This window comes from Myxocyprinus asiaticus, chromosome 17 (genome assembly GCF_019703515.2).
Source record: "Myxocyprinus asiaticus isolate MX2 ecotype Aquarium Trade chromosome 17, UBuf_Myxa_2, whole genome shotgun sequence".
Classification (NCBI taxonomy): domain Eukaryota; kingdom Metazoa; phylum Chordata; class Actinopteri; order Cypriniformes; family Catostomidae; genus Myxocyprinus; species Myxocyprinus asiaticus.
Window position 1 is genome coordinate 46,727,329 of NC_059360.1, and position 18,252 is coordinate 46,745,580.

Sequence of the window (18,252 nt, forward strand, 5' to 3'; positions counted from 1 at the left end):
TTATATTATTAAAATAATGTACAGAAGTTGAAATATGTTTGCAAAATCATTCGTTTCCATCATCCTGTCGACACGCTCCTTCCAACATCCCATCTCGGCAACTCATGTATCATCTAGAATTCCGAGTTTCCCACTTGTAAGTATGACTTCGCTTGATCATTCATGTGCTCATAACTCGTAATTACGATATTTTCGACTCCACTTGAAGCGTTATAGAACACAGATCTTATAAGATGGATATCAATGCCAAAAGTGGATTTGTATGATAATACCTCATATTTCAACATGATGACATGGGAAGTCGGCATGCTCTTTCCGAAGATTTCAGTACTCTAGGATCGGCAACAGTATGCCAACTCACTGACATGCCCTGTCTCCCATCTGACATATTTGGAATGGCTCAACACCAATTACTTTCCCTCATGGCTCAACACCAATTACTTTCCCTCACAACTGGTAAAGCATTGCATCAGTTGCATGGGAGACCACAGTTCAATCCCCAATCAAACGAGGAAGTAATCCCAATTGTATAAACAATCACGAGCATGATAAGGTGGTTGCATTTTTATCCCTAACATTGCACTTTGTCTCTACTAATGGTTAGGGTTAGATTTGGGTTTTGGTTGGGGGGTAGATTAAATAAAATAAGCATTTCTCTTCACTGTTTTTCACCATGTTCAGCTGAAAACAGTTATTTTTACAACTGGCTTCTGGCGATCTCTCCTGGATATAAATGGATGTCACACTTGTTTATATGCTCTGAAACACTCACCGCTTTAGCCTCTGGAGGCAATGTTTTCAAATTCGGTCAACGTATACCGATTTCACTAAAACACTTGGTGAAGCCCTAGGTTTAATAATGAAAGTAAGAGCATTTCCACATGCACAATATGACGAGAATTTACAGGATTGGGAATAAACAACTGTGTGCCCACAATAAAGCCACTTGTTAGTGAGGCTAGTCAGTGAAAATGACTTCAGTTTGCTAGGGAGCATAAAGATTGGACTGTGGATCAATGGAAAATAGTCATGTGGTCTGATGAGTCCAGATTTACCCTATTCCAAAGCGATGGGCACGTCAGGGTAAGAAGGGAAACGCATGAAGCGATGCACCCGTCATGCATAGTTTCCACTGTACAAGCCTCTGGAGGCAGTGTTATGATCTGGGCTTGATTCAGTTGGTCAGGTCTAGGCTCATCAACATTATGTGGCAATAAAATGAAGTCAGCTGACTACCTGAATGTACTGAATGACCAGGTTATCCCATCAATGGATTTTTTCTTCCCTGATGGCATATTCCAGGATGACAAAGGCAAGATTCATCGGGCTCAAATTGTGAAAGAGTGGTTCAGGGAGTGTGAGGAATCATTTTCACACATGAATTAGTAACCACAGAGTCCTGACCTTAACCCCATTGAAAGTCTTTGGGATGTGCTGGAGAAGACTTTACGGAGTGGTTCGACTCTCCCATCATCAATACAAGATCTCGGCCAAAAAATAATGCAACTCTGGATGGAAATAAATGTTGTGACGTTGCATAAGGTTGTCGAAATAATGCCACGACAAATGCGTGCCGTATCAAAGCTAAAGGCGGTCCAACGAGTATCCAACTTTATTTTTTGGCCAGGCAGTGTATGAAAGTGGCCAGTTTCATGGTAAGAAACTAGAAAAAGACAAATAAGGGCCTGTGGATCATATAGATTTCAAAACATGTATGTGTATAGGAAATTATGTTGCATATTGTTTAGAGGAAACACACTGCATTTCATGTTTTTGGCCATGTTTAAGCAGAAAAAAAAACAGTGCCAAAAGTGTAAGTGTGAAAAAGGGAGGACAGAACAATACAGATCAAATTTACTTTGTGTTAATGTAGTGACGTTTTTTGTAACGCTTTTACAAATCTTACTCTACACATGCAAATAGGCACTAATTTACCTTTATAGACCCGTCATTCACTTGTTGTAAGATCCTTCAATAATAATTTGGATTTCATAGAAATTTTGGCTGAATTTGAGAGAGTCTCTCATCATCTGTTGTGTTTACTTCAAACAGGCTTGATGACGCAGTGAACTAACAGGCCTGTACTGAACCCTATTTGGCTGGATTGGTTACCTCCTAAATTGATTGGTGTTATGGAAAGAGGAGTTGTTTTTTTTTTTTCATCAAATGGTTCAAAACAGGCCTTATAAATAAAGTATTCTTCCCTTATATATAGGCAAAGTAGAAGAGCAACAGCTACAGATAATACATACAAATAAATAATACACTACAATTGAAAGAAAGTAGTAGAAAGAGGTTAAACTAACAAAACAAAATGGCATAATAGTAGGTCGTTTTCTGTTATGTATACTGCACTGTCAGAAACTATTTTGTGTATTTGTTCTATTAAAATGCATAATAATTACATATTTCCCTGCCCTTCCCTTTGATTTTTACACTTTTGATTTTGACTGGCCTTTTTGAATGAAATGAAAGATAATGGTATGTTAAATGTCTTTGACGATGCAACAGGAACCAAACAAGATGTAGGTTAAAATAACACCATATAAGAATGTTATTAAAAGAAAGGCCAAGACTCAGTCTGACATAGAATGTATTCTAAGCTCTTCAACTATGATGTCACAATGAGATTCTAGAACTATTCTGAGCAGTGGGTCTCCTCAAAGACTTCACTAAAAGTGAGATTACTTTGATCAGAGTTCCAAATGAGGAGTTTGGATCAGTTTACTGACAGAGAGCTGAGAACATGGAGCGTAAGATAAGTGCCACGGCCTTTATCACGTTTGATGAAGCGCGTTTAGAGGGCGAGCACACTGACCTGATCATCAGGGTTAATGGAACAGAGTTTAAAGTGCACAAGATCATCCTGTGCGGCTGCAGCCCTTATTTTAGGTGAGGATGAACACTTAAATTACAATTGCTTACATGAATCAGTGCTTGTAAGACACTTTGTGTGTGGCAGTCTAATTTGATTATGGCTAAGTAGGGAAGACTTGCTTCTTAGGGAATCTTGTCTTTCTGTTTAATTTAAAAAATATATATATATTTTCTCTCCTCAACACACAAATATACACATTGTCCCCTTTTTTATTTTTGTTACAGTATTCATAGGATCAGACTTCAAATAATACTTAGTAATATTTCTCGAACACCTAAAATGCATTAAATGAACATTCAGTTATATTTTTGTTTGTTTCATGTGTTTGTCTCATCAGTAATATCTGTATTTAATCTTCAAATTGGTTCCACAGGATGCTTTTCTCCACCCAGTGGACCAACACGGCAGAACATTCCTATGATATTCCAGGAATTTCTCCAGACACCATGTCTCTAATTATTCAATACGCATACACAAGATCTGTCCACATTACTGACGAGAATGTGACCGAACTGTTGATGGCGGCTGATCAGTTTTTAATATGGGGTCTTGTGGATGCCTGCTGTGAGTTCCTGGAGGTAAAGTTATGCCCTGAAAACTGTATCGGCATCCACATGTTTACAGAGCATTTACGCTCCTGCTCAAAGCTCCAGGGTAAAGCAAAATTCTACATCCTACGGCACTTTGAGGATGTTGTGCGAGTATCCAAGGAGTTCCTGGAACTCTCAGTGGAACATCTTGAGCATCTGATTGGTCAAGATGAGCTGGATGCCAAACAGGAGGACGTGGTTTTTGAAGCCATCCTCCGCTGGATTGATCACTTACCTAAAGAGAGGAAGAAACACATTGCTGTGCTTCTGCCAAAGGTAAGAAAGAAACTACAAAGTTAAAATACCAAAGTTACAAGATTTGTTATTGTTCATACTTAGGGTTTGGATTTTGAACAACCCCATAACCATAAGTATTAAACTTCAGCGCAATGGTGCCTGAGTTGGTATGTTATAACTTTTCTAAGCTAGCTGACTGATGGTTTTTGCTTGGTGGGCCCAACAAAAAAACCAAAAAATACCCTACAGCCACTCTTGCCCACTGTGTGCGAGACGTGCTGGCATGCAGAAAACCATAATATACTTTGGCCTAAGATGTTTCTAGAATATTTTTGTCATTTTGTTTCATTTCTATTTTTCATGACAGAGGTGGCTGATATCAAGTTACCATGTTTTAACTGTAGTAAAATTTTCAGTGTATTAACTGTGCCATTTTGGTAAAAACTACCATGGAAATATTTTGTGAGGGAAGAAACTCCGAGAACTGTATATAAATAAATGCTTGTGTCAATTCTTTTGTCACTGTACTTCAGGTTCGATTGGGGTTGATGACACCAGACTACTTCATGAACAATGTAAAGAGCAATCCATTGGTTTTGGAGAATGTGGCGTGCACGTCTGTCATCGTAAATGCAATGAAGGCAATGTTTGAACTCAACATAGAGGAAACCTCCAACTCAGACCTCAGAAATCAACTGACACGCCCACGTCTGCCCTCTACGATCCTATTGGCCATTGGAGGGTGGAGCGGAGGCAGTCCCACTAATGGGATCGAGGCCTATGATGTGAGGGCAGACCAATGGGTCAATGTGACTCGAGAGAATGAGAGAGCCAGAGCCTATCACGGTGCAGCATTCCTGGATGGGTTTGTCTACTGTGCTGGCGGCTTTGACAGCGTAAATTATTTCAACAGTGTGAGGAAATTCAACCCTATTACTCGAACATGGATTGAGGTGAGTACAGTTGGTTTTACAAATATTAGGCCTACCTTGTATCCTTGTGTACTTGTTTGTAGGGTGTTGGAGAATGAAATAGTGAAATGGCCTGTTGATATGTGTATTACTCAATGAAATAACGTCAAATGATGTATTCTAGGTGGCCCCTATGTACGAACAGCGATGTTATGTTAGTGTTGTGGTTCTGGATGGGTACATTTATGCCATCGGTGGTTTTGATGGATACACACGGTTAAAAACAGCAGAACGCTACGATCCAAATGCTAACCAGTGGACACTTATAGCATCAATGAATGAAGACAGGAGTGATGCTAGCGCCACCTCACTGCAGGGCAAGGTAAGAACATTCACCAATTACTGAGGAATACGTGTAATTTTACAAGCCTGAACTTTGTGTTTTAGCCAATCACTTGGAAATCCTAAAAATAAAGATACGTTGAGCTTATTAGCAAACATCACAAATTACTTTCAATAAACATATAGAATTTGTCTATTAGTGTTTTAGTGTTTAAATAACCCAAAAGCTGCAAGTAAACAATAAAAATGAAAAACTAAAGATAAAAACAATCTCTCTGAATATTCTTATGTGATTTAATGGGCTAAAGGGCATGTTGAAGTGTAATTTATGAGAAAAACTTTAGTCAGGGACAATGTGTGAAGTAAATTGTATTTGTGTGTGTTTTTCAGGTGTACATCTGTGGTGGTTTTAATGGGCTCCAGTGTCTCTCCTCAGCTGAGAGCTTTAACCCTGAGACAAACCAGTGGACTCACATCGCGCCCATGAGCAGCCGGCGCAGTGGTGTTGGTGTTATTGCTTATGGCAATCTAGTTTATGCTGTGAGTATTATTGTAACGAGGTTCTTACGATGGTCAAGGAGGTGGCGGGAACCAGCTGAACAGTCAATGTAAAACTTTAATAACAAACTGAACTCAAACATAACATAAACTACAAAACATACAAAGATGCACACACAGAGCTTTGTGCGTCTCTCTCTCTCTCTCTCTCTCTCACTGGTGTCTCCGGTTTGTCCTTACCCCCCTCCCGGCTGATTAGGATGATTCAGTGCTGTTTGAGCGCCCTTACGGCCTGGCCATGCCCTCCTCCTTGTCACACTCCTCCACCACCTGATTCAAGCTGGGAAATCTCCGGCTTGATGTACTCCCTCAACTACTGGTGTTGCCCTTCCGGCCGTCCTTCTGCCGGCAGGTCTTCCCCACCTCTTTGGACCCTGGGAGAGATGAGGGGAGGCAGAGGGGAGAGGGAAAGAGCGAGGGGTAGAGATAGAGAGAGGATAGAGAGAGAAAAAAAGTGGCTCGCCGGTCCCCGGACACCCTGTCTCCTGGTCCTCAGCCACTCCTCCACCCCCTGGCGAACGACAGCCACTCCTCCCCTGGCAGATGGCCGCAAGTCCTCCATCCCCTGGCAGATGGCAATGGCTCCTCCGCTTCCTGGCAGACGGCAGCGGCGAGGACTCCACGACAACGCATCCTTCCTCCTTCCCGATTTTCGGCACCAGTGTAACAAGGTTTTTACAATGGGCAAGGAGGAGGCGGGAACCAGCTGAACAGTCAACGTAAAACTTTAATAACAAACTGAACTCAAATATAACATAAACTGCAAAACAAACAAAGACGCACACACACAGCTTCGTGCATCTCTCTCTCTCTCTCACTGGCGTCTCCGGCTCGTCCTTATACCCCTCCCGGCTGATGGTTAGGACGGTTCAGTGTTGGGCGTGCATCCTTATAACTTCCCAAGCTACAAGCTACGCATAACTTATAGTAGTTAAACTACAGTCATGCTACTCTTAATATATATATATATATATATATATATATATATATATATATATATATATATATATATATATATATATAGCCACTTAATGAAGGAATTAAAAAAAAAAATTTATTTTAATAAAATATTTAGATTTCTGATTGCAGAATTAAATAATACAATCTGAAAGTAATTAATCTAATTAGGGTGAAATTAAACATAGCAGGTTGGCAATATTACATTGGACATATAAATTAATACTAAATATAAACTTAAAAATAAACATTAAGTTAGTAGTGTCACTACTTTTAGTTAGTACTGTAACTTCCTAACACTGAATATAGAAATGTGAAAATACTCGCTTGCAAATATGACACAGAATGTCAAGGTTTGTTGGTGGAACATACTACAGACTGTGCACAAAGATAAATGGATGCACATACTGTTTGTAACAATATGTGAAAAAGCTATATATTTTTGTTAAGGTTGGTGGTTTTGATGGGAACAATCGTTTGCGGAGTGCCGAGGCCTACGACCCTCTGATGGACAGCTGGCATGATGTAGAATCTATGAATAACCCACGGAGCAATTTTGGAATTGAGGTGAGACGTGAACATTTATTGAGCAATCTTCTGTAATTATAAAAGAACAATAATGATTTAAACAAATCCTTATTGTTCACATATTGACAGACTCAGTAACCTGTAACAATGTGTACTTGGATTATTACATAAAACCTTAAAAACAAACAGTGCACAGAAAGTGAGAAAATTGTAGGGCTACACTACATTGCACTTCAGAAAAAGTTGTGATGAAACATTTTTTGCCAGCAAAGTGAATAAACATTGCCCAATGCAGTGAGCTAGTCTAGATCAAATTTTCTTTTGTATTTTTTTAAGAAAATGTAAAATTTTGGCTTCTGTTATCTCTCATGGAGAACAATGGAACATTTACAGCCATGATCTGCTGAAACTGCTCCACTTGTCAGATATTTATTCATGTAAAAGAAAAGACTTCAGCTGAAAATGTTCAACTGTTATTTGATTCTGTGTAATGCAGGTGGTGGAAGATCAGATGTTTGCCGTTGGCGGGTTTAATGGATTCTGCACCAGCTCTAATGTGGAGTGTTACGACGAGAAGACAGATGAATGGTAACATACACAAACACTTTATTTTTATCTCACAGATCATTTCACACTGTATGGCATAATGACTTCAAATTAGACATAATTGTGAATAAAACTAAATAAACACTTCATATTGTTTTAGCAACAAATACATGAAAAGTGTTCATTAGTTTATTTACATATTACTGTTTCCATTGTTTTATAAAAGCAATAAGCCGCTCGTACAAAATTTAGATTTAGTGTTGATATCTATATGAAAGAAACGAAACATCTGGATCTTTTATGTCTCCTTTTTCAACACAGGTATGAAGTCTGTGACATGGTGATTTTCCGCAGTGCTCTGAGCTGCTGTTTACTGTCAGAGTTACCTGATGTCACACAGTATACAGCCAATCGAGACTCAGAAGAAGACGAATTTGACAGTGAAGGATCTACTTCCAGTGAAGTCTGACTCTCTCACCACAGAATGGACCTTGAAGCGTCCTGAAAAACATAAAAACACCCCGTGACATCCCACATGAATAAATGCATTCAAAAAAGAGTGTTGTATTCTAAACTTTACATTTCCAAAGATCAGTGTTGATCATCAAAAGGTTGTAGGTTCGAAGCCAAGAGGTGACCCATAAACTTTCACCATTGATGTACAGGTTGTTACAGGAGGATTGAGCTTGAAATAAGACACTTTGGATAAAATTTTCTGAATGACAGTGCAAAAATGGAACAACAACATATCGAAAATCTTGTTAACTGAATAAAGTTATCTGTAAATGATTAAGATGGTAGATTAGTATGTATGTGAACCCTTTGAAATTATCGGTAGCTGTTTTTCTGTAGTAACTGGTCATAAAATGTGATCTCATCTTCATCAAAGTCACAAGTATAGACAAACACAATGTGCTTAAGCTAAAAACACACAAGTAATTATAATCTTTCATGTCTTTATTGAACACATCCCATTAAAACATTCACAGTGCTGTGGAAAAAGTAAGTGAACCCTAGCTGCTGATTAGACCTGAACATTGTCATTCCACAGCATCTCTATTGGGTTAAGGGCTGGGCTTTGACTAGGCCACTCTTTCTTTTTTTGAAGCCATTTTGTAGTGGATTTACTTCGATGTTTAAGGTCATTGTACTGCTGCATCACCCAACTTCTACTGAGCTTCAGCTGGCACTCAGCAACCCTGACATTATCCTGTAGGGTATCTTGATAAACTTAGGAATTCATTTGTCCCTCGATGATGGCAAGCGGTCCAGGCACCGAAGCAGCAAAGCAGCCCCAAATCATGATGCTCCCGCCCACCGTACTCCACGTTGGGGTGATGTTTTCATGTTGGTATGCGGTGCCCTTTTTACATCATACGTAGTGCTGTGTGTTTTTTCCAAACAATTCAACCTTAATTTCATCAGTCCACAACATATTTCCCTAGTAGCATTGTGGAGTGTCAAGGTGGTCTTTGGCAAACTTCAGGCCCGCTGCAATGTTTTTGTTGGAAAAAAGCGGCTCCCTTTGTGGTTTCCTGCCTTGGACATCATACCTGTTTAATGTTTCCCATATAGTAGACTCATGAACAGTGATGATAACCAGTTCCAATGATTCCTTCAGGTCTTTATCTGTCACTCTAGGGTACTTTTTTAACCTCACTAATCATTCTGTGGTGTGCCCTTTGAGTCATCTTGGCTGGACGGCCACTTCTAGTGAGAGCAGCCACAGTACTAAATCATCTCCATTTATAGACAGTTTGTCTAACTGTGGACAGATGAATATCTAAGCTCTTTGAGATAACCTTGTAACCCTTTCCAGCTTTATGCAAGGCATGTGAGGCATGGTCCACGACAGCAGATGCTTCTTGTGAATAGCAAACTTAAAATGTTTGAGTGCTTTTTATAAGTCAAAGTAGCTCTAACCCACACCTCCAATCTCGTTTCATAAATTGGATGCCAAGTTTGCCAACTCCTAGCTCTAATTAGCTTTTGTTGGCAACATTAGCCTAGGGGTTAACATACTTTTTCCAACCTACACGGTGAATGTTTGAATGATGTATTCAATATGTACAAGACCAATACAAATATGTGTGTGTTATTAGTTAAAACAGGTTGTGTTTGTTCATTATTGTAACTTAGACAAAGATCAAACCACATTTTAAGACAGATTTATACATAAACGCGGGTCATTCCAAAGGATTCACATACTTGTCTTGCCACTGCATGACCTGATGGTTTAAATATGCACAAATCAAGTGAGCATTTTCAACAAGTCAACATGAAACGCCATTCGCAAACGATTTAAATTCCATAAGACAAAGATCCTTGTTTTTCATGACTCATACATTATTAAATCTAGAGAAGTGGATAAAGCATCAAATAAAAGCCTAAATTTCCATGTATGAGTATAAATATACATGTTTACTTAAAACATAACACTAATAATACCAGAAACATCAGACCTGGTGTGGATCATAATTTATCTTTGAATAAATAGCACATTTATTGAAATGTCTCAATAAGATTTGCCATCTATTTTACAATATTTTTTTTTCCCTGACAGTCACACAACGTGTTTTATGGTTTGCTATATCAGTTCATTCAATCAGCATAATCATTTAATTACTGACATGAAGTGTAAAACTAATTATTTTCCACCAAATTATGCAACAATGTATAGAACTTCAAACAACAAAGCAGAAAGTGAACCTAAAATTAAGAATGATAAGTTTTGGATGTTTAAAACAACTTATGCCTCTGTGAAACAACAACTAACTAAACAAAATGATAAATAATACGAAAAGAAATCAACAATCCAAACTGATATATACATTTTCAACAACATTATTTTCATCATGTTTTCTGTAATCTGATTATTTTTCACTTCAACTGAGCACTTCATCACCATTAGTGGGCAAAGACTCTTAGAAACATTTACGCTTAATTTAACAGTAATGCAAAAACTTGGACAAAACCACATCGGCTCCATTTTTGAGACCAATGGCACAAAAATGGTTAAAATAAGCAAAGGCAGTGTGTTTTCAATCTAAACGGACATTTAACTGAGTCTTGATATTTTACACCACATAAACACACTTTAAACATTTATCATGCATGACAGTGCCAGAGACAACATGTAAGTGAACATTAGAAAGGTAACAGCTCTACAGGATCGTGCACGCCACATACAAGTACAAACAAAGGTTTATGTTAAAGATTTCTTCATGGTGAAGTAAAGGGATAGAGAAATGTCATTGTACAGACCTTCCAGGAGTGAATTAGCAATATTAACATTGTATATACTTCTGGTTTCCCAAACGCCAGTCTATCACAATACAAGTAACCTGTTTTAATATCTCAACAGACTGGAATCTGGGCTAGTTTTTGAGTTCTAGCATTACAGAAATGTTCAACCAGATTGTCACATATACATACAGTACAATAAGAAATGAAACTGGATATGATGCCACAATATCTGTCTTGAACGCATCACTTCAGGTCACCTCCATCACCCTGGATGGTTTTCTTGATACGCAGCAGCATGGTGGTCTGCCATTGTTCGAGACGGGAGATCGAATCAAACTCCTTTACCTGAATCAGGTAAACATCATTTAGTGATATAACGTCAAAATGAGGAACATTAAAGAACTCTTAAGTAAATTATATGAGCTGCATGTGATTAAGTTATGTGAGGTTACATTCTAAACCTTTCTACAGTGATTGTGTGATGTAGTATGTAAAGGAGACTGGGGCTAGTTGTCATACTTTTCGCACCAGTGAAAATTTCTCAGGGTCTCAATATTATTTGTGAAAGTCAATTTCTTTAGAGACACAAACTGTAAAGTCTTAGCTACAAAAAGGCTTTTAAAAAAATGTATGAAAGAGCAACAATGTATTTTTTGTTTTGTTTTGGCCAACAAAAATTCTAATTAATAAATTGCTCAAAATTACAACATATACAGCACATGTGACAACTTGCCCCCCAACAATGTGACAACATGCCCCAATGTGACAATTATGAAAAATAATACCCTTGTCCTGAGATGAAAGCTCAACCTTTCAATTAAAATCTACTTTCGTTGTATGGTTGACTCTTGTCTTAACGTATGCCAATGTGGTTTTATAGAGCGCAACAGTGCGCAACCGCCCACTTTTTCAGCCATCTTGTTACGGAAGTATTTTTTTACCAAGACTTTAATTAGGGAATGAACTACAATCCCATGAAGCATTGTGAATGATGTAATCGAATTAAAAACAATGGTTAAATATAAGACTATTGATTTAAATTTGTTGATTATAAGTATATATAACAATATATTTACATTTTATTGCAAAATACTCAGATACATACAAATATATGAGTAGTTTGAAAGTGTAGCGACTTGATTGTGTCATTCACAGTGTGTCATGGGAGTGGGCGGAGCTGCAGAGCTCTTTTGGTGCGCTTTGTTGGCCGTGATTCTCTGATTGGTGGATTGGTTCCCTTCAGGACCCATTGTCACTTCATCATGAATTCTGCTATAAAACACGAATTTTTAAACAATGAAGTTGAAATAACGCGGACTGTTGGCTTCAACAGAAGCATACACCATCAATTAACAACCTTGAAGCTCACGGTAGGTCTGTCTTTAACATTTATAAGTTTTAGTTTAAAATAAATTTGCTTATGGAAAAAATGAATAGGATTTTTACTTCTGTTCGTTGCGCTCGGTTTGGTTGACGAAACTTTTAGTTTGGAGGAATGAATTGACAAATATATCCTATTTTAATACAGCTTTAACTAGGTGTTTGAAACAAACATACAACACCTAGAGAAAACACACATTTGCGTAATTGGACTTTTTACTCAAAACCTTATAGTGACTGAGCCATAGCTCTTATGACAACTAGCCCTGGTTTCCCCTATACAGTACGACCCATTGTCACTGCACATTTACAAAGTTTACAAACTTACTGCCTCAGTGAACGCCTCACAGTTCTGCTCCTCGTGAGCTTCCAGAAGTTTCTGTACAGAGAGGAGATCCAATCAGAGCAAAAACTACAAAACAATTTATAGTATGTATTCACATTTGTAATAATATTTACAACAAAATATATTTCCATTATAAATCAGTCGTTCTTACTTTTAAAAGCTTACATTCTCTTGAGTCAGAGAACGCCGGAAACATCCCTTCATACTTTTCAATGGCAAGCTGAAAGAAAACAAACATTCATTTTGTGTTGTTACAAAAGTGAAACTAGAAGGATCCGACAGCTGAAATTTAAGTTACAATCAACTGCGTCTGAGTTCATAAAACTACTCACCTTTGCATTTAATTCATCCACTATGAAGTGGCACAGAGCTGCTTTCCAGAAATACTCTTTAGCGTTGTATTTCAGGAGAGGGTTATCCATTGTACTGGTTGCGACCTGAATGGGGAGAGAACATTTAACAACTGTGTTTCTGAGTCAGAATTGCTTTTATTTGACAGCACATGTTTGTTACCGGAATGCATCAACCAAACACAGTGCAAATTGGTTCTGATTTGTAAAGTACACTGGCCATGATTTGGCTACCAAAACATGTGCACACTTGATCGCACATGCAAAGTATGTCAGAGCTGATCTACTAACAGTCCTCTGAGGATTGCATCTTTCAGATGCGCAAATTAACACATCTTTGTCATTTTTGCATGTTTGCCTTAATTAATATATGCAATTAAAAAGTCATGCCTCCAACATGCAAAAATGGCAATGCAAATCAATTGCTCTTACAACTTATTGCTAAATATTAATATTGCGCAATTATTCTTAGTAAATAACCTGCAATACACCCACAAAGTGTATACGCAATTTGATAGATTGCATGAGCAAATTAGTACCCTTAATTTGGGATCTTAGTAAATCAGGGCCATTGTGTATTGCGAATATATTGTGTATATTGTGGTGTCTGTTACTCTGTGTTGCACCACTGCATTGTATTTGGAGCATGCACCCACGACTTTCACAGATATTTTGGTGGCCCAATAAAATGGGGCCACTATGTTTGATTGCTCATATCTTAAAAATGCATAAAGGCATTTGCACGATTTCTGGCATACTTCTACGACTTTTTATAAACAACAAAATGATGTCACTGTGACGTCATCGTAAGCAACAACTTGCTACAAATAAATAAGTAAATAAAAAAAAACAGGGACACATGGCAAAAGATGAGCACCGTAGTTTGCTGCCATTGAAATCGTAGCTAAATGATTTACTTATTTATTTATTTGTAGAAAGTTGTTGCTCACGATGACGTCAAAGTGACGTCATTTTGTTGTTTGCAAAAAGTCGTAGAAGTACCCCAAAAATCGTGCAAACGCCTTTATGCATTTTTAAGATATGAGCAGTCAAACGTAGTGGCCCCGTTTTTTTGGGTCACCCTGTGAATATGCCAATAAAATGCAATATATCATTTGATTTGATTGTTCTATTGTGCTATTAAATAATTTAAACCATATGCCCTACTTCTCAAATCCTTCAGACATTTCACTTTTCTTACTCTATTCACCACATTTCCTCTCAATATTCTAATAATTTATTATTTTACCATTTATCGAACAACCTCTAATATATCTATATTATAAGGTATGATGCATTTATCAGAAATGCTTTCACCTCTTTAATATACAAGGTACAAACGGATCTGAGACCGTCCAGCTTACCTGCTCAAAGATCTCAATGGCTTTGGGATACTGCTCAAGCTGTGCACTGTAAGAGCCGACTTTCAGCAGACATTTATTGGCAGAGCTGAATGAAAGAAGATTCAAGAATATAAATAAGCATTTACAAAAGAGCTTTTCTGCAACCAACATGATGAATAGAAAGGAAAACAAAGGAAATTGGAGCTAATTATCAACATTTAATGATATTCTTACATAACTTACGATGATATATAGATTGTGTGATCATTACGTAACAACATCTTTGTTTCCATCCATTAAAATTGTCACATTCATTTCTGACCTTTCCACTCCAAGTAATGAGCATTCATACTTTCAACTTGACGTTTTTAAATTCAACACGGTTGAAAATGTGCAATGAACAGTATTAATGAAAGCTGTAACTTGAATGCTACAACTTTAATTTTACTTAAAGGTATATTCCGAGTTCAGTAAATGTTACCCCTTAAACTCTGGTGCATTATTGGGCTGCTATCACATCTCTATCACATTCCATCACAATATACAGATCTGAAATGTAGGTGGCGCTCTAACGCATTTTAGCAGATGCGCTCGTCCATAGACATTCAGACTAATTTTCAGTTCAAGCACCACCCTTATTATTTCATTGAATATCTCGGCCTCTGAGTGGTCTAGAAGCTCAATCTAAGTGTCATTAGAAATCTGAGATCCTCCCCTTTGTGATGATATATAACATAATATAATCAATAGTCGAAAATATTTTTCTGATGATTTGTTTTGCATGCTTTTCCTTTTGGATGGCATATTTTGTTTTGGACATCTAAGATATAACATTAGATTATTCAGCCAAGCAAGCTCACAGACAAGTAAAAATGGTTCATTGTTTAGGAAATCTCTTAAGATAAAAGCAGATATAATTTTTTTTAGCTATTTGGGGCTTACAGAAGCAGTTATCAGAGCATAAATAGACGTTTGTGTTTGATGACTTACAGAAATCATATTTCACTCTGTGATTCTTTTGAAAATCTTTCAAACTGTGGTTTTAGGGCAACAAAATTATCTGTACATTCACATTACTGAGAATGAGAGCTTTCATTTGATATATGACTTGTCCATTTAGGTGCTATGTGAAGGACTTTTATTTTTATATAAATATTTCTACCCCATTACCACAAGGGGGCGCTAATTTTCAACGTGAATGTTTTGAGGCCTTATTTTTTGTTATTTTAAGTAACATAAATGCAGAAGTGATGCAGAAAGTTCAGATTCTAAGCTGTCAAATGGTACCTCATATGCCTAACTTACAATATGTACGGAGATTTTAACATTTTAAGTGTAACATTTTTGTGCGATATAGCGACCCCCTTTGGACCTGAGCTCAATCAACAGCATTTGTGGCATAATGTTGTTTACCACAAAAAATTATTTCGACTTGTCCCTCCTTGTCTTTTAAAAAAAGCAAAAATCGAGGTTACAGTGAGGCACTTACAATGGAAGTCAATAGGGACAATTTTTGGAGGGTTTCAGAAATGATAATTTTCAAAAAATAATTTTATAAAAGCACTTACATGAATTAATCTGTTAAAACTAATTTATTATCTGAGCTGTACATTTTGGGGGTTTTAGGGTTTGTTGACATTACATCGTCATGGCAACAAAGTTGTAATACTGGATATATCTATACATAGAAAAGGTCAGTAAGTGATTTTATCACACTAAAATCATGTTAACACACATATTGTTTATGTATTGTGGCTGAGTATTTTAATGTTTACAGATTGGCCTCATTCACTTCCATTTTAAGTATCTCACTGTTGCCCAGAAATTGCTTTTTTAAGGAAAAGGAGCGACAAGTCAAAATTAATTTTTGTGGTGATCAGCATTATGCCACAAATGCTGTCGACTGAGTTTCATTGTCGACTTGCATTGTACCTGGAATATTCATTTAAAAACATATGGCAGTGAGTAAACATACAGTATTAAATTTAAATGGGTTGAGATGTTATTTAACAATGTAGATCATAAAGACTGTGAAATCCAAACCTGTTTGACTCCTCGCCTTTGTAATAATCTGCGGCCTGCTCGTAATGGGCAATCGCCTAAAACAACATCACATCAGCCAGGCCGGTTAGAGTGCCATTATTGAAACAATTACACGCTAATGATATAAAGTGCAAATCTTTGGTTTACAATGTCTACAAGATTCATTAGACGTTCAACGGCAAACTGCACCTTTTCAATGTCCACTAGCTCAGATTCATAGATCTCTGCAATAGTCATGTGATGCTTCGCGGCAATTGTGAACCTTCCCTGTCAATCAAACATACAAATGAAAGGTTAAATGTTACAGTATTCACGTGCACATTCAGGTGAACAAACAGTACGCCATTTTATTTGATAGGTGTGCAATTAGATGCAATACTACAATATCTATTACACACTCTTAAATGTGAGTTTGGCTTACCATGTCTGTATAAATGTCAATAGCTGCGTTTAAACAGTTGATAGCCTCTGCAAAATATCAGAATGAGTTAATGAAATTATTTGGAAACAAGCCGTAAAAAATCATCTTTATTCATCACATAATGTTTGCATATTGTTTTCCTTTTGCAATAAACAGTCAATCAATGAATCTATCAATCAAGCAACAACAAAGGCATCATTTTCATATGAGGACATCACATCCTAGTGTGAATGTGTAGAAGTGTGACAACACTTGGGAAATCAGCTTGTTTACTGAAACTAGAAAATTGCCCTCACTTTAATGGTTTGTTTTTGTATTGATTAAGGTTTGATTTATTGCACGTATCACTCTCACCATGAGGATCTGCCTTCTTGTAAGCATTTCCTGCATCGACGAAGCTGGTTGCAGAGTCCAGTTTGTTCTGCATCTGCATATGAAGTCTCGCAGCTTGGCAGAATGCATTTCCCGCAGCTACACAAACACATTCATCAGCACATTACAGACAATAAAGCTTGCACTACAGTTGTAATACTTAAAATAACTTGGTTTTGAGCATAGATATAACACATCAAACAAGGGCTTTGGACCTACTTGACAGAGTTCAAACTGAAATATTAATGAATGGAGTAAAATGATAAAAGCAGCAGAATGTGTGTACTAGTTAAGAAGAATTACATTCCAATTAAGCTTAAATATTCCACAGTACAAACTCCCCCACAGCCTTCCTCTGCTGTAACTGCAATAATGCACCTTATACAAATGTGAAATTATTGTTATACATACCACTCCATTTCTTGGCCATCTTGAACATGTTGGCAGCTCTGGCATACATTTCACATGCATCCTCTACCTTATGATTACCCCTGTAAAATATTGACATTTGATTCATTATTTAAATAATTTGTAAGGCAAGCTCAAAATCAATTTAATGAGAATTAGAACTGTAATGAGAACTGTATAGAATAGACAGGAATTTATATGCATTTTTTATATGTTGCAACATGGAGACATTTGACATTGGACATCATTAGGCCTGCTGAGAAACGCATAGATGGAATCACGTTAAATTTGTTATCTTGAACATAAGCAGATATGCACACCAAATAATGTATTTATCTTACAGGGACACCACAATAGCACAGTTCTGTTAGGCATTGAATGTGTTTGAATGTCAGGTCGTGATTATCATCATTGCAACGGCAGCGGTTCTGTCTTACCCGAACATCCCTCCGAGAAACGAACCCGATGATTTGACTTTTTTATCCGCCTCTGCCATCAGCTGCATGGCTTCCTTCTCTTTGCCTGAAGTATCCATGATTTAAAGTGTGATATGCGCGTAGAGCCGCTGTTAGATCGGTGGAGGCCAGTGGTTTGTTGTTAGAGAGCGCGGCTCTAATGCAGAATCATGAAGGATGCTCGAGTCCTCCTGCTGTCGGGTGATGCTGATGATGCTGCGCGTCCGTGAGGGAGAAACTGCGACACCGTTTGGTTCAAAGATGTACTGCAACTAAAGCCACCACCCCTAAAAAGCCGAAAATAAAATAAAATAAAATAAAATCATTTAAAATAAAAAATA

General features: G+C 37.4%; 2 protein-coding genes across 2 annotated transcripts; one reads left to right on the forward strand and one right to left on the reverse strand.

Annotated features, from left to right (window-relative positions):
• The first annotated feature begins 2,746 nt into the window (after window positions 1-2,746).
• On the forward strand, window positions 2,747-9,866 carry LOC127455236 (kelch-like protein 10). The gene is made up of 8 exons (XM_051722947.1): window positions 2,747-2,892; window positions 3,252-3,744; window positions 4,239-4,658; window positions 4,801-4,998; window positions 5,349-5,498; window positions 6,924-7,040; window positions 7,498-7,589; window positions 7,869-9,866. Exons 1-8 carry the CDS (start codon window positions 2,747-2,749, stop codon window positions 8,014-8,016), a joined length of 1,764 nt encoding a protein of 587 aa, XP_051578907.1. The 3' UTR covers window positions 8,017-9,866.
• Window positions 9,867-10,008: 142 nt separating this feature from the next.
• On the reverse strand, window positions 10,009-18,134 carry LOC127455243 (beta-soluble NSF attachment protein-like). The gene is made up of 11 exons (XM_051722958.1): window positions 17,894-18,134; window positions 17,460-17,539; window positions 17,031-17,147; window positions 16,677-16,723; window positions 16,445-16,522; window positions 16,256-16,311; window positions 14,234-14,318; window positions 12,852-12,956; window positions 12,671-12,739; window positions 12,502-12,552; window positions 10,009-11,138 (listed from the first exon to the last, which is right to left on the reverse strand). The coding sequence occupies exons 1-11, from the start codon at window positions 17,989-17,991 to the stop codon at window positions 11,037-11,039; spliced, it is 888 nt and encodes a 295-aa protein (XP_051578918.1). The 5' UTR covers window positions 17,992-18,134; the 3' UTR covers window positions 10,009-11,036.
• Window positions 18,135-18,252: the final 118 nt, after the last annotated feature.

Excerpts from the sequence above, each read along its gene's own strand:
- LOC127455236 (XM_051722947.1), top strand. The coding sequence starts at position 2,747 with ATGGAGCGTAAGATAAGTGCCACGGCCTTTATCACGTTTGATGAAGCG. Across the intron at positions 3,745-4,238 it reads TTGCTGTGCTTCTGCCAAAG|GTTCGATTGGGGTTGATGAC; the intron begins GTAAGAAAGAAA and ends ACTGTACTTCAG. Across the intron at positions 7,041-7,497 it reads GGAGCAATTTTGGAATTGAG|GTGGTGGAAGATCAGATGTT; the intron begins GTGAGACGTGAA and ends TGTGTAATGCAG.
- LOC127455243 (XM_051722958.1), bottom strand. The coding sequence starts at position 17,991 with ATGGATACTTCAGGCAAAGAGAAGGAAGCCATGCAGCTGATGGCAGAG. Across the intron at positions 16,724-17,030 it reads CAAGAAGGCAGATCCTCATG|AGGCTATCAACTGTTTAAAC; the intron begins GTGAGAGTGATA and ends GATATTTTGCAG. Across the intron at positions 12,957-14,233 it reads CCATTGAGATCTTTGAGCAG|GTCGCAACCAGTACAATGGA; the intron begins GTAAGCTGGACG and ends CTCCCCATTCAG.